Source organism: Tachypleus tridentatus, chromosome 2 (assembly GCF_004210375.1).
Source record: "Tachypleus tridentatus isolate NWPU-2018 chromosome 2, ASM421037v1, whole genome shotgun sequence".
NCBI lineage: Eukaryota > Metazoa > Arthropoda > Merostomata > Xiphosura > Limulidae > Tachypleus > Tachypleus tridentatus.
The window spans coordinates 103,054,825-103,082,350 of NC_134826.1; the positions used below are offsets into that span (position 1 = coordinate 103,054,825).

Here is a 27,526-nt window from a genome sequence, read left to right on the forward strand (position 1 = left end):
AGGGGGAGTTGTTCAGTGATGGCATTAATTCTTATACTGAAAAGTGTGACACTCAAAACACAGCCCTGAAGGACTACAGGTTCCTGTAGAAAAAAATGGGAAAGTGTCGAACCCATATGAACTTGGAATCTCCTGTCCATTAAAAAATGTTTAATAAAAATGGGCAAATGGCCATGTAACCCATAAATACTGAGCTCTGTCATCAGAACCCACACTGGGTGGGTGAGAGGAGGTTGTTTGATTCAAGGAAACAAACAAGACAAGCATTAACCATCCTCTCTAAAATCTTACAGAGACGGTTTGTCAAAGCAATTGGACAGTAGATTGTGGGACCTTGGGATATTTCCCAGGCTTCGAGAAAAGTAGTACAATAGCCTGGCACCAGGCATCAGGAAAAACATTCTCCTGCCAGATCTGGTTAAAAACAATTAGAAGAATAGCAAGAAAAGGAGGAGATAGCATGTCATAGTGTATATTAGCAGGTCCAACCAATGTACTGCCAGACCGATGAAGAACCAGTTCAAGTTCCACCAGTGTAAAGGGACAATTATAGTCATAGAGACAATCAGCTTGAAAGGAAAGAGGTGATTGCTCTGCCTGAGACTTGATGGCTAAGAAGGTGGAAAAAAAAGCAGAGGTGCTAGATACCTGGCAAAAGCTTTCACAGAGAGTATTGGAGATACTCCGGGTATCAGCTACATCCTGGCCATCAGAGAGCAAGATCGAGATGGGGACAGAATTATATTGCCCACTGACTTTTCGAATCTTGTCCCATATGATTTTGAAACTGGTTGTGAATTTAATCCAAGATTCCTTCTGGCTTTGGCGTCTTACCCACTAAGCATGTGCATGGGCCTGCTGGAAAGCAATATGATTCGAGAGTGGGAGATATCAACAGAAAGCATCCCAGGCCCTTTTTTCAGCCTTCCATGCCATGTGGCATGTAGGATTCCACCATGGACAAGAATATATTACAAAACATGTCGAGGTTTAAGGAATACATTGAGCAGCTGCTTGTATAACACAGTCAGTTACTGCTGCCACACAGTCATCTATTGATGGCTTACAGATGATGGCAGGATGAAGTTCTGAGAGAGCAGTGGGCCAAGTGTGCCTGATCCAGCTTCCAGCAGGGCATGCAGGTCAGGTGGCATCAACCTCAAAGTCCCCAAGGAGGAAAGAGGGAGACAGCAACTGTTCAATGAGAGCATCAAGGTCTGATTGATCATTATGTCTCTCCATGCGGCAAGTAGAGATTACAAACAGTGATGGTGTGACCCTAAGAAACACGGATGGCTACAGCCTCCAAATGTGTGTCGAGTGGCAAAGACGGGATGGGCACATGTTAATCAATCAATTGTGCCACCCCTCCGTACACTCGTCCATCACACAGCCTGTCATTTATGTACAAAAAAAACCACTGAAAGGTGACTGCATCAGCAGGTTTCAGAAATGTTTCCTGTAAGGAAAGACATACAGGATGGTAAGAAGCATTCAGTGTTTTGATGTCATCCAGATTAGAATGCAAACCTCGACAATTCCATTGTATCAAGGTGGCCATTTTTATTTATGTGTTGGCGAACTGGGTGGAGAACCTTTCTGTTTATGACCAAGTCTTTTTTTCTTTACTGTCTTTATTTGAGGGAGGTTTATCAACCTCCATAGATCCTGCCCTGGGTTGATTGGGCAGGTCTTTGTTGTTGGAAGATTTTCTAGCAACTGAGAATGTGAATGAATTATCCTTTTGCATCTTGTGGTGGAAGAAGAAGATGTATCTGAGGAAATGCCTGTACCTGGAACCAAAGGATATGGATCTTTGGGTTTGTTGGTAAAGTTGATTCATCAACTTTTTTAACCATGGAGATCAAAAGACTTTTCATTTGTTTTGAGAACGATTTTTTTGGAAGCACAGAGAGATCTGTCTGCACTCCCACTGTAGTCTGAAAGAGAATGTAGTATAAGCAATTGAGGTACAGATGTTGAAAATTGCTGCTCCGAGTCTTCAAGATGTGGTCATTTACCTATGGACTGTTTTTCACTATTTTATTAAGATTTTTAATTGGAGTATCCACAATAAAGAAAGGGAAATTTCAGTGCTCACTGACCCCACCCACCCTGAAGCCCTATGAAGGAAGGCACTACAATGTCAAACAAGGACACTGCAGCAACACCAGAGTTTCATGAGCACTATACCCAAACACCAGCACTGTGTCCACAACACTTGTTGAGAACATCCAACACTGGTACTTGGTTGACCCTAGCCTGTATGGACCAGCCGGAGTGACCCAAGGGGGGCCACCCTAAGGCTGCCCATCTAAAGGAATTCAAAGCCAAAGTGGTGTGTTAGGGTTGGACCCCTCAACCACCAAGATCCTCTCCTCCCCTTCATGGGTTGCCATGCATGGCAAACATGTGAGTGGATGTTTAGATCCCAGAGGAGGTAAACTGATAGAACAGAACCTTCACTGGGAGGTCCCCTCACTACATACAGGAATCCACACCAAGGGGAAATTATGGGTAAACTGACAAATACAACTTTGAGTCACATGATTTGCTGACAGAATGAGAACAAAAAAGGCTTTCCGTATTCCATAGATAACAACCCATTCTGAAATATTTTTATTTATTGTTTAAAATAATTTAAAAAAAATTTATTGTTTAAAATAATTAAAAAAAAAATCACCTGAAGTCTTCGAATCAAGGCATCAATTCGTCGAAATGTCTGTTTCATAGCTTCAGCAAGTAATCGCTGGTCAAGACTCCTTAAGTTCTCCTGCTCTGCCTTTAGCTGTCTCACACTTTCATCTAATGAAAGGTGTTTTATAACAGCAGACACTATCATCTCTTCTAACTTGTCAGTTTGAATAATATCCCTGTGTAAGGAGAAAAAACATACCAGTAAGTTAAGAACAATTCAACAACAACAAAAGTAATTAAACACATGGCAATAACCTAGAATATTGTGTTCACATATGGAATAATTTTTATGGATGGCAATATAAATAATTTCCACCCTACACCTTCACTAATTATTAGGAAATGAAGCGTGTTTGGAAAAATGTCCAAAGCATAAGGAACAAAAACTGGGAAAGGAGCATAATATAGGGACAAATCCATGTGATTCAGATTTGTACTGCATTTAATACTGAATAAAAACTTTTTAATGTAGGTCTACAGCTGAGAATAAAGAACATTTAGGTACATTTACATACATACATACATAAACAAAATACAAAAATTCAAACTGCAACAATTGCACTAGGGTGAAAAAATAAGAACCATAACAAAAATGAAAATATAATACATGTATCATTAATTATCATAGGTTATAAGTTAACATTAATAGAAATAGAATTTTGCAAAAAAAAAATTATTATTATTATTATAAATATAAAAATATTGTAAAAATGTAACTATAAAGGAAGATATCTGTGAAAATATCACATAAGAACATTGGAATATCTCATATCTTTAGAAATCCACTAAACAACAATATGAAAAAAAGAGTAATCAGAGATAAAAGTTTACTTTCTTTAATCCATATTGTTCTATATTTTTCTATCATTTACTGTCTGCAGCCAGTTGTTAGCAAGTTAGTTACTTTATAACATGAAGTATTGAAAATACAGGACATTTAGTTAAGAGTCCAACCAAATGCTATATTCAATAAAATAACCTAGCTTCCAAACTATTTTCAAAAATTAGTACAGTATGGCATTAAGAGATCAATAAAAGTTCATATTTTCCTGAGCTGAAAATGTATTTCCAATAGATGCTTACTTTTACTCACATAAAGTTTCATGATTAGTACTATCATCTTTGCAGAAATTTTCTGCTTGCCAATAGCCTTGAAACTCCTAATTCTTTCTGCATATCAACATGTAAATGCTTATGCAACTACCCTTCACCAGTGATAGTGTGACATAATCATAACTAGCATAACTAGCACTCTCTCTTATCATGTGCTTGTTTATCATTTCTGGACTAGTCATAATTAATGGAACCAAATCACACCAGCAGTGGAAAGGATTGTGAGAAGAGAAAAGTATCTATCAGAAATACATTTTCAATTTTGGAAAAAGTGAACATCCGATGGGATATCTTGCCACCTCTTACAAAAGGCTAGAATCCCACAGAAATGGTGGAAGGCTGGTAAGAATATAATCCCACTTGAGAAAGCACCCAAAGAAAGATCACAAAGTGCAGTAAGTAATGACAAACATCATACTCTGTATACTCTTCATCCTTTACTTTATACACCTGGTTAATTTTTATTACACATGACACAAAGTTTTAGTGTCTTACAATCAAAAGTTTATTGAACTACTTTTTGTTTATGTTATACCAATTAGAATAGCAGAAAACCTTAGCTAATCATGCATATTTTAATAGTATGTAAGTTCTTAATTCTACAAGGCAATATTTAAAAAGTCCTAAGTATCCCCTTAGTGTGACATTTTCTATTAGCATGTCATCATCCCTAATTTATCCACCACCCTTCAAAAGAGCATGAAATTAAATGTAAATCTCTCTGTATAAAGTTGTCACTACTAAGATATACCACATTTGTTATTGTCTTCAACTTTTTTTGGTTACAAAGTATTTAAATAGAAAGTCAGACTCTTCCTGCAACACCCACCTGTCATGTCTTTTCTTTCCTAATTTGTTAATAGTTCATTCTTACATTTAATTATATATTACCTATAACAATAGAAACTCAAGGTTTTCATCTGTCAAATAACATTTGTTATAACATTATGTTCTGAACATTTAAATGTCGATCTCACTCAGAGTACAAACATCATTCCCATGAGTAAGCTATAAATGAGAAACTTGGATGACTTTGTAATGACTGTTGTTGCAGAGTTACAAAGCGAGAAAATTTTTGAGAGGTAAGGAAATTTGTCTACTTTTTGCACGTTTTTTTAGTCTATGTTACTTAGAGCAATATTTAATTAAATAAAAACTATTAATTGCAATACTCTGAATAATACAAACAATTAGGGTTAACTCTCTTTGACAACTGAGAGAAAGAAAAAAGATGATTTGATAAGTATTTTATTTTTATTTTTCATGTTTATTCTTTATGTATAATCATAGAAGCAACTAAATTGTAAATATAAGGATGTTTTTTGGTTAGTTCAAATTAGATTAAGTGAAATAAATATAATGAAAATAAAAATGTTTCACCAGGCACATGCACACACTGCTTGTGCTAGTTGTAGAAGCTCATGGGTAACATAATTCAATAGTGTAACGTGAGCTGCATGTTCTCTGAGTGCTTTACAACATGGACAGTAGTTAGTCATGGTTCAAGGGGCAATAAAACAATAAAATTTTATTATAAATAGATGTATGCTTTTGTGAACTTACAGAGAATTAAGGTAAATGAATGTGGTTGCATATTACAAAAGGAAGACATTCTAGAAAGAAAAAAGAGTAATTTACATTTATTTAGATTTTTATATTTTATTGGTGGTTACAAGGTCAGTCAGATTGACCAATCCCATCTTAAGTTAGAGAAAATAACATATAAGGTATCAAGTTATACTGAAGAAAAACGTTTGAAATGTATTCAGGAAGTCTTAGGAATAACACAAAGGAAGTTTGAGATTTTTGAGATGAGGAAAAGTGTCTTTAATTTTAAGATGAAAATTGTTTTGCACATGAACTAGTCAAAACAAATATTCAATATATTTATGGAAAAAATCTTTATTTTATTTTACTAAAAATAATTCACTAAAATTTGATTTTGTATTTGTTAAAGACTTGTTATATCAAGCAAAATACTGCCAAATATTGTGAAAATATACATACTATACTGAAAGTTAGAAGTATTAAATTTACAAAGAACTTAAATTAGTATAAAGTGGTCATGTGATCAGTCATATTGACTAACCCTGTTTTCAGAGAGTGAGGGAATGTATCAAACATGGTTGGGGCCCAGAATGTTTTTCAGCAGGAAAGGGACTCTTAGGTGTCAAGTTGCTAGGGCTTGACAGACCATAAATGGAAGCTTAACCTCATTTAACACCTGGCAGCATCTGGAATTGTATATCAGGTCCATAGAAGGAAGAGGAACCTCTATCTCTCACCTCAAAAATGGATACTTCTGGAAAGAAGACGAGCTTCCATACCTATAACCTGTCTCCATATTTGTGCTATTCCAACATAGCCGACAATGGAACTAGTTGAAACCAACATCCAGCAGATGGTAGGAAGTAAGGAGAGCTTACAAGACATTTATCTCTGGTCTAAAACCTAGCAGCATTGGAAGCCACATGGAAGGTAAGGTGACATATCTGATGGGGAAAGAAACAAGAAACAGAGAACAAACATCTAGGGAAAAGGAAGAATATGCCAAGCAAAGTAACTGGCAAATCTAACCATAAGGGTAATGGGAGAAAAATCACAGGAAAAATATGATTCCAATGATGAAACAAATGGACTCAAAAACCACAGAAGGACAATGTACATGTCATATAAAAAATACCTAAATGCCCTAACTGGGAAAAAAAGTGGGTCAGAATCATAACAGTCCTAAAGGTGAGAGATGGAGGGAAGGGTATAAGGAGTGAAATAAAGATTACTCTTCCAAGCAGCTGAAGTCTGGGACATAAAAGTATGGTCAGGAATTATGGAATAAAACATAATGAGCCCCAACTGCAAACACAGTAACCATGTGCCAATAATATGAAGAATATGGACAGCAAAGAAAAGTAATATAATGAACATGACAACAAAGGTTCAAACAGATGATGAGTGGAGCATGAAGGATGACATTAAGGTTACAATCCTGTAGAAAAGCAGAGAAGAGAGGACGAGCAATGGAGAATGAACAAAATAACATTGACAGTGCATGTTATTGGAACAGAAGCAAGTTGGTAAACAGAAAATGGAGAACAAAACTACCCTATTACTCTCAACAAAGGAAATCAATAGTTCCCAGTCATAAAGCCAATCAAAAAGGACAGCAATGAAAGAATGATAGAGAGGGAAGAACAATAACCAAGGCATATAAACCAACAGTATTAAGTGTATCACCTACACTGGTGAACTGACAAAGAGGAAGACAAACTTGATGGGGAACCAAGATAGCTAAATACTTGGAAATTCCAGACTTCAGGCAAGGGACTGGATAAAAGCCACACATGAAGATTGTGTTGAAATATGTTGTCACCAACAGAACTTTACAGAGAATGGTCTGAACTATTGATACGACGTGACAAAGAAGATATAGATGAGGATATACATAAAGGTAACAACCTGCCCAATCCAGAATGAAAGCAGCCACTGCTCCAGCCAATAGATGATGAACAGGAGACCAAAAATTTGGAATGTGCATTGAGATAAGAGGCAAAAACATCCAAAGTGAAACACTAAATTGTACACAACTCCTGAAAAACTAGAAAATTTGAAGACCATCTCCTGTCAGTAGAATTCTGTTGGTACAGGATAACCAATTCATGACCAGATTCAAGGCATCTGTTATAAGACATGCCAACAAAGTGATATTGTGGCACTGGCCTAAGTATAAAAGTTCCAAAATTTGAAAATAAAGGTTACTAAAACCAACTGCTACCAAATCTGGTGATGTAGGACACTAGCACAAAATTATCACAGTATATCATCACCTGGTCATGAAAGCCAAAAAGGAAGTAAATACTGCCTAATGCACAGAAAGAAGGTCCAAGAGATTGATATGAAGAACAGATTGAAAAAGAGTTACCCACCCCAAAACGTTCAAATGGAAAGAGAAGCATTCTCTAAAAGGTGACAATTTAGATGATGTGAGGAAACCCCTACCAGCACACTGTTATAATTTAACCACCAATCAAATATGGGGAAAAGGTAAAAAGAGCATCCAAGATAACTGAAAGAAAGTACCACTGGTTGATAAAAACCCACTAAAGATGTTGCATGTGGGTACAACAAAGAGGAATGAGAACTTCAAAGGAAGCTTATGTCCCTAAAATAGATAGAACTTCATATGCAGAAGGAAAAGGAGAACAGATGACTTTGCATATGAGTTGTACCATAACTCTTAAGCTGAAGAGGAGAATGTTGGTCCAAACAGAGAAAATAAGGTGAGAAATGCACCAAGAAGAACCATAAATTGAGTAAGTATGAGAAATTAGAACAAACCAAGGCATATTTCTGAAGAAGAAACTGAATATGTAGTATGTGAGAAAATTAGAAGTAGCCTGTCATCCATGCAATGGTGTAAACAAAGGACACAGGAATGAAGTAGTTGAACAGCTCTCAGCAAAGTAAATAGGGGGAAAGGCAAGTCTGAACAGACACGCCAAACTGTATATGTAAAAACCAGCTGGTATGGGTTGAGATTTTTTTTTTTCATATGTAGAGGTTCACCTGATGATGACTGAAGAAGATTAAAACGTTGTTCACTCCTCTACATAAAAAACAAAAAATCTCAACCCATACCAGCTGGTTTTTACACATATATATTTTTCCTCTACAAATTGGTTTTCTCATCATCACGGAGAACACTCATACTGAAAAACACAACTATAATAAACAACAACAAAAAAACATTAGAATTTTGGGGAGAAGGGAATACGTAGATATGCATATGATATGTGAGACTACTTCATCCACAAACCAGGACTGAGAAACCAAATAAAAAGTAAAGTAAGACTTCCTGGTATACTTAAAAATAACAAGTTAGCAGTCAGAAACAATAAATCAAAAATTGGTTTCCTATGTCCCATAATTTTGGGAATGGCAAAAAAAAGTTCTGAGAATAAACCTTTAATCAGAAGGATCTCCTCTTCGATGGCACCCTTGAGAAGTTAGTTAGTTGTCAGCCACATCCAACTGACAGTGGCAAAAAACTGGACCCCACTGAGGAAGAAGAAGAAATAACATGGTGATATAATGGAGGGGATGAATAGAAAGGGAGTTATACAGACAGGCTGAATCAACTCTGGACTCCAAACACTTTAAAAAACTCCCAAGTACAACTTGATGTAAAAAAAATGCCATGCACAATTCCTGCAATAAATAGGAGGGTAAAAAAAACGTTGATAAAACAATGTTCAGGCCTAAAAGATCCAAACAGCAGAGCAGCCACATTTATAAAATGACGATCGAAGAGTAAAGGCATGGCATGGGAGCAAAAAAAAAGACCACCATAATCAGCAAAAAATCCTTAGTAAAACAGATGAAAAGTCTCAAACAATAATTTAAGGAGGCACAATACAGACATAATAATGAATATCATGGGAATTATATGAGTTGGTTGGTTGATTTAGTGTTTTATGGCATAAAGCAGCTAGGCTATCTGCACCAAACATCTGGTAAAAAGTTAAAATTAAAGAAAATTTAGTAAAATTCATAAAAGAAAAGTAAGGTAAAAAAAAACACATAAATAGCATAAAAACCATTGTTTACATCCAGTCTACAACGTTAAGAAAAAACTACAGTAACTCAAGTTGTAAACGACTTTCTGTAGCGTAACTGTAAATATCATAACTTGCCAGGGAGACTAATAGGTAAGTATAAAAACCAGTCAGTCACCTGAAGTTTGCCTTTCCAGTCCTGGTTCTGAGTTATTTAACATTATAGACACTTTCAAAAAGTAATAAAAAGGTTTTAAAAGCTGTGTAGCAAAATTATAATAATAACTCACCAGGATAACTAATAGGTAGTCCAAACAGCAGCATTAGTCACATGAAGTTGGCCTTTCCAGTCCTGAATTCGAGTTATTTAATGTCACGGCCATTTTCTAATTTCAAATCGAACTAGATGAACTGTGATTCTTAAAAGGAAACCACATTAAAAAAGGTGTAATGTATAAATTAAAAAATTAAATGGCATTAAAAAGATTAATGGCCTTTAGAAAGCTAAAAACATTACCAAGGTTGACAGTGTTACAATCACCAAAAACACAGTCTAATGTTATGGACAAACCTTGGGACAGAACATGTTTAAAATGGTGCCATCGTTGAGAGTCGTAAGGACATCAAGAAAGTAAAATGTGGCTTATTTTGACCTGAGTGTTACACAGGCTACATGATGGTGCATCAGTTCCAGATAAAAGAAAACAATGAATTAAGAAACTGTGACCAATGCATAGTCTAGTTAGAACAGCTTCCTCTTTCTGATCCTTATGGAAGCAAGAAAGCCAAAGTCCAATATAGGGCTTTATTTGGAAAAGCTTATTTTCGCATTATTCACTCCAAGTCGACTGCCACCTGGCACGGAGCCGAGCCTTAAATACAGCACCATAGTCCATGTATGGGGTCAGGCACAGTGGTGATAGTGCCAGAGAAGATAGATTTAGCTGCTGTGTCAGTGAGCTCATTCCCGTAAATACCAACGTGGCCCAGTTTCCAGAAAATCTGGATAGAAGCAGATGATAAAGAGAAATGGGCCAGTCAGTTTTGAATATCGGTGAGAACAGGGTGTGAACCAACTTGAAGCAATTTCAGGGCCAACAGAGAACTAAGTGTGTCAGTATAAATAGTGCAGTTTGAGTACTGCTTAGCTTCTATGTGATCCAGGGCAAGAGAAATGGCATACAGTTCAACAGTGAACATAGAAGCTGTAGACTGTCTGTTTTGAAAAAGTATGGCCCTCTGAGGAAGGAAAACACAACCTCAGGTGGGATGCTTTGTTAAGGAATGAAGTTTCAAAGCACAGAGTAAAGACAGTTGCAGGTGCAAAGAAGGTTCATGAGACTCTATGTATAAGCTCTGAACTGGGGAAGTGCGGAAAGCCACAGTGCAGAGCCGAAGTCCATGATGTGTGGTATAAAGGTCAGCTTATGGTCAAAGATAAGTCCAAAGAACTCTGTCTCATGGATCACAGACAGCACAACTTCATATATGCAGACTTTAGGATCAAGGTGAATACCCTGCTGGTGCCAAAAGTTCATGCAAATGGTTTTAAAGAGAGAGAAGTTAAAACTGTTTCCTGCGGTCCACTTCAGTAAACGATTGAGGGCAGTCTGTAGCTGCTGCTCAATATACCTCATGTTCAACGAGTGACACAAGATGTGAAAGTCTTTGACATAAACATGAACTTGGAATCTCGTGTCCATTAAAAAATGTTTAATAAAAATGGACAACTGGCCACAAAACCCATATATATGGAGGTCTTGCAAAATGCCATACATCCATGTTGTATCATAAGCCTTCTCAGTGTCAGTGAATATTGATACAAGATGTTGTCATTTGAGAAAGGCTTCTTTGATTGTCGTTTCAAGTCAAACCAGGTGGTCCATGGTGGAGCACTCTCATCGGAACCCAAACTGGGTGGGCAAGAGGAGAAAGTTTCATTCGAGGATCTAAACAAGAGAAGCATTAACCATCCTCTCTAAGGTCATACAGAGACAGTTTGTCAAAGCATTTGGATGGTAGTTTGAAGGAATCTTGGGATCCTTCCCAGGCTTAGAGAAAGATAGGAAAATAGACTGGTGCCTGGCATCAGGAAAAACATTCTTCTGCCAGATCTGATTAAAAACAATCAGAAGAATAGCAAGAGAAGCAGAAGATAGATGGCACAGCATGTCATAGTGTATATCATCAGGTCCAACCAATGTACTGCCAGCCTGATGAAGTTCCATCAGTGTAAAGGGACAATTATAGTCATGGAGACAATGAACTCAAAAGGAAAGAGGTGATTGCTCTGCCAGAGTCTTGATGGCTAAGAAGGTGGAAGAAGAAGCAGAAGTGCTCGACATAGGTGTGTCGAGTGGCAAAGACAGAGTGGGCACATGTTGATCAACCAACAGTGCCACCTTCCATGCACTTATCCATCACACAGCCTGTCACTTCTGTACAAAGAAAACCACCGAAATGTGACTGTATCAGCAGGTTTCAGAAATGTTTCCTGTAAGGAAAGACATACAGGATAGTAGGAAGCAATCAGTGTTTTGATGTCATCCAGATTAGAATGTACACCTCGACAGTTCCATTATATCATGGTAGCCATTTTTATTTAAGTGTAGGTGAAATGGGTAGAGAAACCTTCTGTTTACGATCTCGTCTTTTTTTTCCTTACACTCCCAATTTTTCAGAGGGGTCTGTCGAACTCCATGTATCCTGCCCTGGATTGATTTGGCGGGTCTTTGTTGTTGGAAGGGGATTCCAGTGACTGAGGACACAAACAAATGATTGTTCTGCATCTTTTGGTGGGAGAAAAAGATCTATCCAAAGAAATGCCTGTACCCAGAACCAAAGGATGTGGATCTTGGGTTTTTTGGAATGTATTTAATGAACAGAGATAGGTGTTGAAGTTCATTCATCAACGTTTTTAACCATGGAGGTCAAAACGACTTTTCATTTGTTTTGAGAGCAATTCTTTTAGAAACACAGAGAGATCTGTCTGCATTCCCACTGTAGTTGTGGAATGAAGTGCTGCAGCATAAGGTGGTGAACAGCAATTTTCAAGCTTCAGGATAAGTAATGTTATGAATCGTTTTAAAACACTGCACCTCTTTTTCTTCCAATCATTTAGGACAAAAACGAAAGTAGGATGAGTGAGGGCCATTGCAATTGACACAACGAGTTTCTGTTTCACACTCACAGGCATCATGACCCTTGCCACTACAACGAGCACATGACAGGGAAACATGGCATGATGTCTTTGAGTGACCGAACCTCTTACACTGGAAACAGCTGAGAAGAATTGGAATGTACAGCCATACCCTGCAATTAAGATAACCTGCCTTGATGGTGACAGGTGGATGTGGTGATGTAAATGTCAGAACAAGGGTATTTGTTGGCATCGTAATTCCATCTTGAGTGGAAAAATCAATGAGAATCTCTGACTTGGTGATGTTCTTTAAATCCCTCTCAACAATAACTCCTCTTGATGAATTCAAAGTAGCATGAGGTGTAACCTCAACAGGTATATCCCCATTTGCCTCTGAATGCAAGAGGAATTCCCTGTGTTGAGATGTGGATGTTTCCACCAATATGTCCCCAGATCGAAGCTTCTTTACTGTCTGAGGAGAACCAGCAAGTTCCTCTAGTCCCTTCTGAATGAATAAGGGAGACATCTGCCCTAAAGGTTTGTCTTAAAGAGAATGTAGTGTAAGCAACTGAGGTACAGATGTTGAAGATTTCCGCTCAAAATTTTCAAGACGTGGTCATTTACCTATGGACTGTTTTTCACAATTTTATTAAGATTTTTAATTGGAGTATCCACAATAAAGAAAGGGAAATTTCGGTGCCCACTGACTCCACCCACCATGAAGCCCTATGAGAGGATGCACTACAATGTCAAACAAGGACACTGCAGCAATACCAGGGTTTCATGAGCACTATACCCAATCACCAGCATCAGATAGTGTCCACAACACTTGTTGAGAACATCCAACACTGGTACTTGGTTGACCCTAGCCTGAGTGGACCAGCCAACTGACCTAAGGTGGGCCACCCAAAAGCTGCCCATCTACAGGAATTAAAGGCCAAAGTGGTGTGTTAGGGTTGGACCCCTCAACCACCAGGATCCTCTCCTCCCCTTCACGGGTTGCCATGCACGGCAAACATGTGGGTGGATGTTTAAATCCCAGAGGAGGTAAACTGAAAGAACAGAACCTTCCCCGGGAGGTACCTTCACCAAGTACAGGAATCCACACCGAAGGGAACTATATGGGAAAATGGAGATAAGGAATAATTAATTAAAGTAATTCGGGATCCAAACATCACATAGGGAGAAGAATAATTCAAATAAGTAAGAGTTTAATTATGGGTAGAAAGAACTATAAAACAAAAACATGATTGTCTGACATATATGGCAGATAAAACATATCAATCCTCTGAATGAAAGTGTTCCCCAAAATGGTTAGTAAGAACCACAGTATCTGAGTAAAAAGTAAAAAAAAAATTCAAAAGAATAATCCCCTAAATAAGCATTGGTGGATCTTTGGAAAAAAAACAGGAGAAAAAAACAAAACATGACATGCCTGACTTAGAGTCTACAAAGAGGTTAGGAGACCTTGAAATGACATGTGGCTGATAAAAATATTCAGGAGGGGGAAAAAAAGACTGACTAATGTCATGTCCACCCATACACTCACACACACAAGTGGATGTTATTCAGAATATTGTCTGAAATCATACAATTCCCTATGGGTCATAACTGTCCTGTTAGTGGCCGATAACAGTGGTATTGATTTCATAGATGTGGTTAGTAAATATGTGATAGTCATAACAGGAAAACAAAAAATAGAAGAGAGTAAGTAATGAAAATAAAGTGCAATTCACCACAAAAAAGTTGAAAAATAACAATAACTAAATTAGAAAAAATATACAAAAGTTAAAATTCCTATTAGTGAAAACAATACAGCTGTACAGTAAGACTGCCAATCAAAATTGATTACCAAGTGTGTGATTAGAGAGGGCACTAGTTACAATAGGGGAACTGTCACATTCCCCTTGGTGATAAATTGCTGTATGATCATTTATGTATTGATACGCAGAAAGAAGTGGCAGTTGCAAGACTAGTGATGAGTGAAAATTCTGTGCTAGTAATGGGCATTATTTGTCAAATCTTTTTGTGAGCAAAAAAAGAAATATTATGTCAGAAACTATATAACCACTTCAAATGCAAGTCAAAATTATATGAAAAAGCTGGAACGTTTCAGTCAAGACCAACCACCTGAAGTTAACCATTCTTAGCTCAGTTTCTTATACCAAGTGTAGAACAACTCCAAAAAGAAAAAGTTCCTGAAGTAGACAAGTCCACATACTGAAATAACTACAACCATTTAAGTTTCTACCATTCCATATGATCACATATATTTATGTATATAATATACATACTAAGTACCATATGTTCAGCCTCTGGTGTCTTACATTACAATTAAGCTTAATATACCTTATGCTGGGTCTGAGCTGAGGAGCAGAAAGTCCAGAGGTTTCTCTGAGTTTTTGCAACCTCTCTGGAGTCAGTCTGATTCGAGGCAGCTTGGTTGGGGACGAAGCAACTAACTCTGTGGATTCATCTATAATTTCTGGAACAGGAGTTGTTTGGGTAGCTAATGGCCCAAATATTCCATCACTTGCTGTCTGCCAAACACACCTGCATATTAAAAAGTGAAAAACAATTTGTACAAACGTTTTAATACCACAAATATTACTGACAAAATATTATGACATTTTTTAAATTAGTATGTAGGTAGATAGGTAAACAGATATGTAGTTAGATAGGTAGATCCTTTTAAAATTAGTGTCTAAAAATCAATTAATAACTGCACAAGTCAAATATATTTTTTAAAAAATCATGCATAAACTCTATGTAAATGGTATTCCTTTGATTAGAAGATAGAACCACCAGAGTTCCTAATATGTTTAGCTTATCCACTTGGTATTAAACAATACTATTGTGAGTTTCTTTGGAACAATAATAATGGTTACATATTTTTCAATGTGTAAATGACCATTTTCTGACATGATAATATGAATTAATTTATAGCTTGGATGTGAAAGTGCACAATATAAAAAAAATAATTGAGAGTGCATGCATTGTAATGATGAGAATTGAGCTGACTAAAAATGCAAGCCATTGTTAACTTTTTTTTATTGCTTGGTATGTAAGTAGTTTATGTGTGTGCACTATTTCTGCTGCTATGATAACTAAACTACTTTAAACATTTAAAGTGCTTTTGATATGAATGTCAGTGGCACAGGTGTACACTAATTCTGTTGCTATGACAACTGTAGTAATTGGAAATTCAGAAAATAGTTTAATGAGAAAAAGTTGTCATCTGCATTTATATAATAAATGACTATGACTACATAATAAACAGATGCTTGAAACATTTAGCAATGGCAAGATACCATCTACTTTTATATGATAGCTGACTACAATTAAATTTAATTTTTTAAAGAAGAGATAGGAAATATAAATAACTGTATAAATGAAAAATATATAAAAAATGAAGAACATCCAACTCTAGGGAACAAATCATATGGTGGATTATTATGCAATGTGCTTTGGGTTTTTTTAGGTATTTGTAGAAACAATATTCAAACTGTGTCAGAATATACTGTCTATTCAGTTTAACCTATATTTCACTGGCCTCATATGCTTAAGATAAAAAAAAACATATATGGGTGATTAAGCATACAACATCCTACATTTTTAACAATTTTTGCTGTCTGCAGCTAGAACTTGGAAGATGGTTGCTCACAAAATAAAAAAAGAAATAAAATAATTAGAATACTATACTTCAATGAGGGAGACATAAAAATTGTTCTTGAAATTAGCATTCTAGCCCTCAATACCAAGATGTTACAGTATTCCTATACTAAGACCAAACTTTAACTATTAGTATAGCTTTCATCCTCCACCCTTCCAGGCTACAATCTGGATTATGAATGGTTCTAAAGATATCTACACAGTAGCAGGTCTTATATAAAAGAAGTACTATGACTACATTAATCCACGTTTGTAACATATAAAATTGCTCAAATCATTAATTCTAATTATTTTCCTCCAATAAATTTTTAAAAATTACTTTCATCACATATACATATAATTTCTTTATGTTGTTTTTTCAAGTTTATGTAAATACTTTTTTATATTTATTATAAAATAATTTAAAATAGTTATTTTTTTATTTTCATCAAAGACATTAACAATCATTTATCTCAGAACAGCTGGTATGGGTAGTAACACTTTTATTGATAAGGAGAGAATGTTTTGACCTTTCTAAGTCATCTTCAGGTTAAGAAAAAGAGAGTTTGAATGTGATTGTCACTGAACTTGTCTTACAGATGACAGTATAAACAGGTACGGGATTATAGGGGCATGGCAGGTGGATGTTAGGGTATTAATTAGTATAGGTATAAAGATCTTCCTTTATATTGGTTTAATTTTGGTTTCAGTTGCTGTATAAGTAGGGCTTCTTTGATTTTGCATTTGCTTATATTTGTTTCCCTACTTAATATCTGGGTGTTTTCTATGGTTATTTTGTGTTTATTTGACTTGCAGTGTTCAAAAATGTGTTCACTCTCTCTTTCATGACCTGAAAATGATCTAGGAAGGTCAAAACATTGTTCTCTCCTCATCAATAAAAGTGTTAATTCCCATACTAACCGTTCTGAGATACATTTTTATTTCAAGTGGGTTCCTTGTCATCAAGAACTTTAAAAAATCGGTTTTTGTACTAATATATGTATATTACATACTAAAATTGCATATTGCTACTAATTTTACAATATCTAATATTCACATAAAATTAACATCTTACTATCTAACCTAAAAGACCCTCTATTAAAAAATAAGATGGGATCAATCAGCATAACTGACCACATGACTTCTTTATTTCTTGCCAGATGAAGAAAATGAACCAAAATACTATTTACAGCAAGAAATTCCAAAACACTGATAGAAGAGAACTTCTTGGTTGCAGACTACAAAGCCCAAATTGCTTAATTCATCAACCCACATCCCCATCCCCAAAGAGATGCATTAATGAAATGTAGAAAACCAAATAAGGAGGAAGAAGCAGAAAACTCACTGACATGCGAGTCATACCTACTACCAATGGTGATCAACGACAAGGGTAAAAGGAAGGGTAATAAGAGCCAACAAAGAATCTCTGTGAAATCCCAGTGGTCATAAAAAACCCAGAAAAAAGCCCACAAGTGCTCCTAACCTAAGAAGAAAAGGGCTATCACAGAAGATTACATCCCTAAAAGTGATAGAATCTCACAAGTTGTAACTGAACTGAAAACCCATTGAACAAAGTTGAAGAGCAGAAGAGAAGGCCAACTTAGGTATGTGAAAAAAACATCCAAATCAACAAGATATTGGATAAGTCACAGCCAGAACTTCTACAACTTAATACCTAGTATAGCAGCCTCCAAGAGAAACTGATCAGGGTAACAGATAGACTTCTGGTTGAAATGAACAATCACAAGATAGTCACACAAACTGAGAACATGAAAGTATTAATGAATGTTTTTGAATTGCCAACAAAACATACAGGGCCAAAGCAAATCCAAAAGGCAGTGCACAAAACAGAGAAACCATGTGAAGACACGATCACAAGTGACAAAATATTGGGATATGCAAAAAAATCACTCATGAAATTGTTCTTCATCATTGGTAAGCCTGGAGAAAAAGTACACCTAAGGGTGAGAAAATGGAGCAGACTGAAATTAGAATGAGATGAGATAAACCTAGAACAGGTTGCCAGTCTCAGGTCTGACATGAGGACAACAAACAGCCTGGATACATATGATAACAGGTGCAATAGCCTAAAAGTCTTGTACTTCCTAGGTCAGATGCAAGCTGGTGGCAGGATCCCAAGTCATAATGAAAGATAAAGGTACCAGAGACAAAGGAGGTGGAGAAGGAAGAGTATGACAAATCCCACTGATAAAACCTGAAGAACCCATGGAACTGTTGTGAAAAATTGCTAAATGTTAACAATATAATATAGTCAAACTCCCACTGGATTGAAACCCTGTGATTAGTTTCTAGTAATGTTGATGACATGACATCAACATTGAATAGAGTAACGAGATGATAAGCCCCTGGAAAAGGAACAGTGACGGGTATGTAAGGTCCAGGACAGGAAAGGAGTAGGATGCGTCATGGCTCCAACTGCGACACATGTGCAACCAAAGAGGAAAGAGTCAAGTGTTGACACATAGATTACATACAAGATTCCAAAGTCTCAGATACATGATCAAATACGTATCACAAAAACAAAAATACAGAAATCCCAAAGAGAATAGAGGTAGCAAATGTACCCAAGACACAGTCACATCATGACCCAGAAAATTCTAATTATAGTGAAACCACATGCATAAGGAAAGAGCCAAAATGACAAATGAGCCAACATAGCAAAACAGGAAATTGAATAAAACATACCTGATAAATCATGCCAAAAATGGCAAATTAAGTCTATCTTATTCTTCAGGAGGGTTAGAGAAAAACATGGCAAAGTCTAGTAATGTAAAAAGAGTATCAAATCTTTATCATCCCAAACAGGTTTGGCTTGTTCAGGTAGAGTAGTGGGGCAAGTTCAAGAAAAAAAGATTCACCCATATAACGATCAATTACATGATGGAAAATAGCAGAGAAATCCAAGGATGAGTCTTCCCCACCTACAACCTGTGAAAATATTGCCAAAGGTATAACACCAGAAGAAGGACACATGAACCTCAGAATTCACTGTAGGAATACATAAAACAAACAAAAATACTTATATAAAATATACAAGTGCAAAGAAAAAATATAAAGATCAGGAAATTAAGTTAAATTAAAATATTTCTTCAATGTAAATAAAAATAATAGCAATGAAAAAAATCCCACTTTGGAAATTAAACTATTAAAATCACAATTCACAGAAAGAGTACCAAAATAAAAAAAAAGATTTGAATACAAATGCTTCCAAACAAGTAGTAGTAGTTTGATAAAACTGAATTGAGGTAGTTGCTTTTCTCAAGAAAGTATGCTGCACCTTTAATGGTGGAGGGTTGACACTATAACCAATAAAATAATGCACTGCCTAGAATATCCTAGTATTACTATAACCAATAAAATAATGCACTGCACTTGAATATAACAGTTTCAAACCTCTGTAAAACTGTTGATTGAAGCAAATGTTTACATTCTTCATCCTCAGCAGATAATGGCTCTCCCTGATAGAGAAGCTGCAACATGGTACAGGCTACCACAGAAAGACCCAAGGCAAGATCTGCCAGAAAGGGAAGACCTCCTGTTACTTCTTCAGCTGATTCCTAAAACAATTTTATTCAGAGTTAGTTAACTCAATTCTTACTTTGTAGCTTCAATCCTACAAGTATTCTGTGAGTATTTCTTTGATCTATTCCACAACTTTTCAATAAATATAGCTTTCAAGAAGTACATAACAACTATAATACCTATTCAACTGATTAAATGATTTCATCAAATATTTCATTAACAAACACAAACATATATTTCACTTATGCAGTTTTTTTTTTTTAAGTATTATCCATAAAACAGTTCATATAGAAATATTTTAATGGGTTACAAAAATATTTGAAAGATGAGGTAAAATATTTAACACTAAGTCTAATTACCAAATTATTTAAGGAATTTTATCATGTGCATCTAGATTTTGAAACAATAATAAAACCAATGATTTACTCTACAGGAACACTTAAAGTAAGTTAGAATACAAATAAACAAAGAATAAGATGAGTAGAATGATAGATATGAAGAGAAATGATACATATAACACTATATATAGTTCATACAGAATGTAAACTGAAACAATCTTGCAGATATTTCATACAGAGGGTGCACATCCAAATACGTAAACTGAAACAATACATCTAAAGAGAGTTCATAGAGCAAGTATACTTGAGTAATGTACACTAAAACAACACATCTAAGGATAGTACACACAGAAGGTATTATTGAGTACATAAAATAAAGTGATATATCTAAAGATAGTTCATACAAAGGGTCAACCTGAATACATAAACTGAAAAACAATACACTTACAGACAGTTCATACAGAAGATATAGTTGAGTATGTGAACTGAAGAAATACATTTAAAGACAGTTTGCATAGAAGGTATACCTGAATATGTAAACTAAATAAATAGATCTATGGCAAACATATGTATATATAACATTTCATTGAAACTTATATTAAATATAGAAACTGAATAATCACAAAGAGCACTTACCTGAGCCCGAACTGTAACTAAAAATCCCCACATTGCTGAGTCTGGGCTGGTATGCTCACGTCCACTTCGCATTTCAAAAGAAAATGTAACAGTGTCTCCATCTACCTAAAGATAAGATAATTATTGTTATTCACTTAAATTAATTACTTGAGTTTGATCTTAGAAACATTTCATTCTATAATACATACAAGCCTTTGAAACCTTTATAGAACAAGCATCATATGAAACATAGATAATTTCTATGCATACACTCCCAAAGATATGAGAACAATTCACAGTACTGTGGGCCCGGCAAGGCCAAGCGTGTTAAGGCGTGCGACTTGTAATTTGAGGATCGTGGGTTTGCATCCCCATTGCACCACACGTGCTCGCCCTTTCAGCCAAGGAAGCATTATAATGTGACGGTCAATTCCACTATTCGTTGGTAAAAGAGTAGCCCAAGAGTTGGCAGTGAGTGGTGATGACTAGCTGCCTTCCCTTTAGTCTTACACTGCTAAATTAGGAACGGCTAGCACAGATAGCCCTCGAGTAGCTTTGTGCAAAATTCAAAACAAACAAACAAACAAACACAGTACTGCAAAGGATATTAAGATCATGCTAGCATTACTAATAAATGTGAAGTCTGAAAGATTAAATCAAAGAAACAACAAAAGCTCTTGTAGGTTGTCCTTTTAAAAAATAATTACTAGATAAGGAATTATTAGTTACAACATAGAACATTCACCATTGACAAGTATTGCTTTATGATTGGTATTATAAATAAATGTATTAATTAATATACAAATGTAGTGTTGACTGATGTGTAGCTGATGTGGTAAAATGAAAGAGAACAACAGTAAGACTTTAAATGAAAATATTTAATTTACTCAACATTTTGTTTTACAGCTTTTATTTGGAATGCTGAATACAACTTGTTTTGAGGAAACTGAAATGAAATGTGGAGTAAAGTTAAATTTTTCACAAAAGTTTTTCACCACAAAAGTTTGCTTCAATAGTGGATATTATCTTTGGTGTTAAGATTTAAATGTAGTTTTTTTTAATGACAGGTTATTTTAGACCAAAGCCCCACAAGAGAAATAAGGCTAGTAAATAAGTGATCAAAGTTAATCTAAATTCTAACCCATGTTAAAAAAAAAAGAAGAGAGAAAGCAACTTATAATATCTCAATATCTAATCATGAATTACAAATTCAGATTTAGGGTACAAAACAAAAGTCAGATTCTACCTTGACAAAGTCAGAAGGCCAACCATTTCCCAGCACACTACGGCTACCATACCCAAGTGTATTACCACCATACTCAGCTACTTTGGTAGAACTGCTGTTTGGACCAGCATATATTGACAGCTGCATACAAGGGGAGGTTATTTAGGGAGATATATTAGTATTTTTACTCAACATGCATTTATATTTAGATATATAACATTTTTTGTTTAAATTCATTCTTAATATTTTCATTAATTTACTATGTTGACCAAAGAATATTATGTGAGTAATTTAGTCGTCTAAATATTATCAATTTTTTCTTATTTTATCATCTACGTGATTCATTAATCTAGAACAAATAATAATGAAATATTTATAAATATTACATCAATGAACCAGATAATCTTGTTTAAACTAGAGAAAAATCTTGTGCCTTAAACTCAGAAAAGAAAGATTAACTTATACTAATTGTTTGTCTTTATCAAATTCCAGGATATCTCACCTTGTCATAATCATATTGTGAGGAACAACGAGGGTCAAAGTGCAGGTATAGACAACGTGCACCTGAAATATGAACAGTTTCTCGGAACTTGTAATTATCTCTGAGTGGATGAACAGACTCTACTGTTCTGCCAGTAGCCCAGGGGGTGGGAATCTTGAGTCCTGCCAAAAAACCAGACTCCTCCCTTTCTTCCAGTTCATGACCACTAATATAAAATTAAATGCTGGTGTTAAATGTTGCATTGCATGACTAGCATTTACAAGTTTAACCATACATTTGACAGGAAAGCTTGTGGGAAGTGTTACATAACTTGGTAATATAGCATTTGCAAATACATATTGATATTAAGCTGTTTGACAGAAGTTTGTCTAATTTTGAAGAAACCTCACATAATTTAATATTATACACATTTGTAAATACATAACTGTTTTAAAGAAAATTATTTCAGTTTAGCTGAGAACTTATGTAACTTATATATACGTTCATTACATTCAGACATTAAGCACATAAATAGAAAAAGTATGTAAGCTCTAAAACACTAAAATTAAGTGAAAGTAAATTACTTTTCTAGAGGGAAAGATTCAGGAAAGAGTTCCACAAAATCAGTGTCTGGAGTCACTGGCTGAAGAAGTTCTTCCTGTTCAATAGCTTGAACCTGACTTTTCAACAACAGGGCAGCCTGTTATAAATACAATTACAACCCCTTAAAAAGTGATATCTCACATTAAGGTAAAAAAAAATTACTATTCATAATAAAAATGTAGAAAGTTGGGGTTTCTTAAGTAAAATAAAACAAAGTGATTACTACTAGAAAACATAAGGAACTTATAAAAAAAACAACAAAAAAAACGATGTCTCTAGACACAGACAGGAGGTAATCAAATATTCATATCACAACCCTTTTACAGAGTTACATTCAAAATGTAATTGAACTACTTTATTAACAATGTATACCAGTAAACTTGACATAAAAACACAGTTTATAATTCAATTTCTCATACAATTTAAGATTTTATTTTTAATTTCAAAATAAATAAATACTCATTATTCACTTTCCTGTCATGTGATCCCCTGCACTCTGAAATTTCCTTTTTAGATTTCTTTCTTCCCTTATGAAATATATATAGTTTCAACCAATGATACACAAAACTATAAAAATCAACAGGTCAGAAAATAAAATAACAATCTTCAACCTTCTTTATTTTCTGATATAAATAAATTGATCACATCCACCAAAGAAACTCCTCCTTAAGCTTCATGCTTTCAAAATCAGTTATTTGCTGATGCTTATTTAGCAATGATACAGATTTATAACCAACAGAAAGACTGTATTTACTTTCACAGTATATCATTAAAACTACATGATTTTGATGATACTCCATGAACGTCAATATTTCACGTTAGATCTTAATGTGTATAGACTAAAAACTGTACTCTGGAGAGTAACATTTTTTGGCATATTTATAGCTTGGTTAAAATGCTAGATAAATGACGGTAGCTTTCGAACATTTTATTTTTGTGCCTAATATATTTTATTATTCTAAAGTACATTTGAAAGTTACATAAATTATTTTTGTCAACAAACATATTAAAAAAAAAGGCATCTTAGTTCAAACCAGCTTATGGTTAAGGAAATTCCTAAATTTATATATTAATTTACTACATTTTTTTAACAAAATTAACTAAAATTCAGCTTTTAACAAGTTATTACATTTCAAAAGAAAACGTTAATGAAAAAATGATATAATAACCAATTTATTACTACTAAACTGTCAAGCACCTTCTGAATGATATACATATATTAGTTGTCATAGTAATTAGATACAGTTCAAAAAGAATAAAATAATTAAATGAAAATACTTGTGAAAAGTCAACAGAATCAACATTGTTAACATAAATAACACCATGTAACAAAATTTTTACTTTTTCTTGTTCATGGGCATAAAGTGTTATTTCCATATTGCTTATGCCTAAAAGTATATGGAAAAAGACTTATTTTTCTCTTCAAACTTTGCTTTTGTGACCTGGGTAACGAAATTTTCAAATTTACCCATTTTCCAGAACATTCCAGGTAGATTCAGTGCTGAGTAGCTGATAGAGAAGTTTCTCGAACTTACAAGAATTTTCAAGAACTTTCTAGAATGTTGTAGAACTTACGAGAATTTTCAAGAACCTTTTATAATTTTCTAGAACTTTCCATAGTAATATATATACAGGGGATCACCACTCAACACTTCAGTTTAGTTCTAACTGCCTAAGTGAACACGTAGACCTATCTGATTTTACCAGAAATGGCATCAAGAAACTTGAAGCATTCTCCAGATGCATTCTGCTATGTATGTGGCCAATTTATCAAGACAAGAGCGAAAAAGTACTCTGTGACAGCATCTGCTGAAACGTGTGAAACCTACAAAGCATATTTAGGCATACCTGTTGGGGATCAAAACAAACCCTGAGCACTTCATTTTACCTGCGAGCACTGCAAAAAAACTCTAGAAAATAAGACCAATAACTTTTTACTTGCTTGAATAGTAAGATTTTCATATAATACAAATTTTAGATCTTTTGAAATTTAAGTATCTTTTGGTGCACCTCAAAAAGGAATACAACAGCTTCAAGACCTTGCCAAAAGCCTTGAAGTATGATGAGTATGGATGGGAGTTTATTGGGTGGCAGACTTTTACCAAATTATGGTGGCATTCACTGAAGCACTAGCCATGGGGACAATCTCCAAAGAGGCCACTTGGACCTCAGAAGGTGTTGTTCCAAGATTATCTGTTATCTTAGCTCAGTAGGAAGGGAAAAAATGAAGATTCCCAAGCTTTGGGGCAGCTTTGTCACATTGGTTCAGGGCTTCTTGGGCAATCACAAGACCAAACATTATGTGGAACTGGTTGAGGCTCTGGTGAAGAACTATGGCAAAATGGACTGCAGGATGTCCCTAAAGGCCATATCCTTGATGCTGATCTTGTTAAATTCAAGAACATGGGATCATACTCAAAGGAGCAAGGCGAGTGCTTCCACCAAGATATACTGGACTTTGAATGCTGCTACCAAGGAGTGTATAATGAAAACATGATGAGAAACTATATTTGGGGATTGGTACATGAAATTCATTTACATTAGTCACAAATCTTGAAAAACTACTCAGTTCTAAACATTTTTGTATAACTTTAGTGTAAATACATGTAAATCTTGGTTCATATGTTGTTTTATTCAGACCATGTCTGAATGAAAATGTGCAAATTTGCCTATTTGGATGTAAATAGGTTAATTTATAAATTTCATTATTCAGGCCACAAAAACAAAGTTTGAAAGGAATGATGACCATTTTCTGTACTTTTACAACATAAGAAATTAAGAAATAACACATACCATCCAGGAATAAAAGTTGTGTTACATAGTGTTACAATTTTCAGCCATTCCACAAAAAGAAAACGATATTTTTTTTATTTTTGCTACTATTAGTATTAGTATAGAAAAAAATAAAGTTTTACTAAAAACTTTAAACATTAATATAGAAGGCCCTGTAGGTTATTCAAATGCAATATGAAACTAAGATGAAAAAAGTGCATTTATTATTAGCATTAAAACCACCTTTCACTCAGATTGATTCAGTAAATAGAATCTCTGTAAATTCATAGACAGATCTTTATGAAAAATACTTTATTATAAAGTCTAACTTTTAGTGTAGAATAGTCTTCTACTGTTTCATAAAAGTTTCCAAATTTGTGAACATACCAAGAGTATATTCACAGTTGTAGTATGCATAGTTTCATGGTTACACACTGGTTACAAGGTCAGTCAAAAGTATAAAAGCCCATATTCAAAGAGCTTTAAAGTCTGTTTTTAATTAGATTCCCTTTTTAGTTTCTGATCAAATGTTAGACATTTCTAATAAGTAGTTATCTTAGTTAAATATAATTTCACCCAAACTGAAACAATAATATTATGTCTTTACACTTCTCTCTAAGTATTTAAGCCTTGAATAATTTCAGTCAATCAATATAAATCAGATTATGTTGTACAAAATTAGTTCTTTTTAAACATTTTCACAAACAAATAATAACTACTCAGTTATTTTAAGGGTATTTGTTTGAAATCTCAGCTAATTCATTTACTTGCACTATAACCTTAAGGTAACACTGGTTCTTAAAACTAGACAAATGTACATGCTGAGAAAATGCTTCTTATAACCTTCAAGTTGAGCACAAAAATATGATGTCACAATCTCTTAGTGTACACTTTCATTCACATATATCATATGCATTATTAATGAAGCAATGAAAAAATGCATAACAAACTGTTTTAACAGCATTACCTAGAAATGTTAAAAACATATGAAAATTCACATACATGCTCCCTGTGAGCATCCTCATAGCTGAAATTAAAACCTCTGCACATTATCTGCAATGTTAATGAGCTAAAGACAATTAATTTTAACTAATGTCCTTGTTAGTGGTAAATAGACTGATATCAAGAACAGGATAATTAGTAAATATTTTTGAATTTTAAATAATTCAATCTATGGAAAAGTGTAATATTAGCAAGTGTGTTAAATTTCATGCTGCTATTGGCTTCAATGGAGAAGTGGAAATGAAATGAAAACAAACTAGATTATTTTTAATCACTTACCACAGGTTAATTACTACATATTTTAAGACAAAAATGTGTTATTTATGTAGGAAAAAAAAAAAGAGATTAAACTTGTAATTTAGGCTAAACTTGAAAATGTGATTTTTGAAATATTGGGGTGCTCTCTGAAGTCAGTGCCACCTTAAGATAATTTTATTGTTATCATTACAACATATAAAATGCAATAGATCTAAGATAGAAAATACTGATGAAAATATACATATTAGTCTTCATTTCCTAAAGCTGATCTTGTAAGAGATATATTGATTTTTTTGTGAGGAATGTTTCAGCACTGATCATATACACAATAGTTCCAAACACCCCTTATGCACAAGTTTACAAAAAAACTTTATTATCTCACTTCATAATACTAAAATGTACATACACATATCCTTACAAATGAGATAAAAACTCATATTCATAATGATTATTACACTGCAGCTTAATTTATTAAAAAATCTACTTGGCAAGTAGTTTCAAGGAATCAAATCCAGTTCTCTTTTATCTTCACTTTTT

At 34.6% G+C, this 27,526-nt stretch overlaps 1 protein-coding gene across 6 annotated transcripts in view; it reads right to left on the reverse strand.

Annotated features, from left to right (window-relative positions):
- Positions 1-27,526, reverse strand: part of LOC143244726 (putative E3 ubiquitin-protein ligase HECTD4) — a 216,974-nt gene that overhangs the window by 149,409 nt on the left and 40,039 nt on the right. For all 6 annotated transcript variants that reach the window (XM_076489886.1, XM_076489885.1, XM_076489884.1 and 3 more), the window contains exons 17-23: positions 22,939-23,054; positions 22,376-22,580; positions 21,895-22,014; positions 20,670-20,774; positions 19,567-19,730; positions 14,851-15,054; positions 2,684-2,873 (exon numbers count right to left, since the gene is read on the reverse strand). In XM_076489886.1, coding sequence (XP_076346001.1) covers positions 2,684-2,873; positions 14,851-15,054; positions 19,567-19,730; positions 20,670-20,774; positions 21,895-22,014; positions 22,376-22,580; positions 22,939-23,054 — 1,104 coding nt within the window. The remainder of the gene's footprint in view (positions 1-2,683; positions 2,874-14,850; positions 15,055-19,566; positions 19,731-20,669; positions 20,775-21,894; positions 22,015-22,375; positions 22,581-22,938; positions 23,055-27,526) is intronic.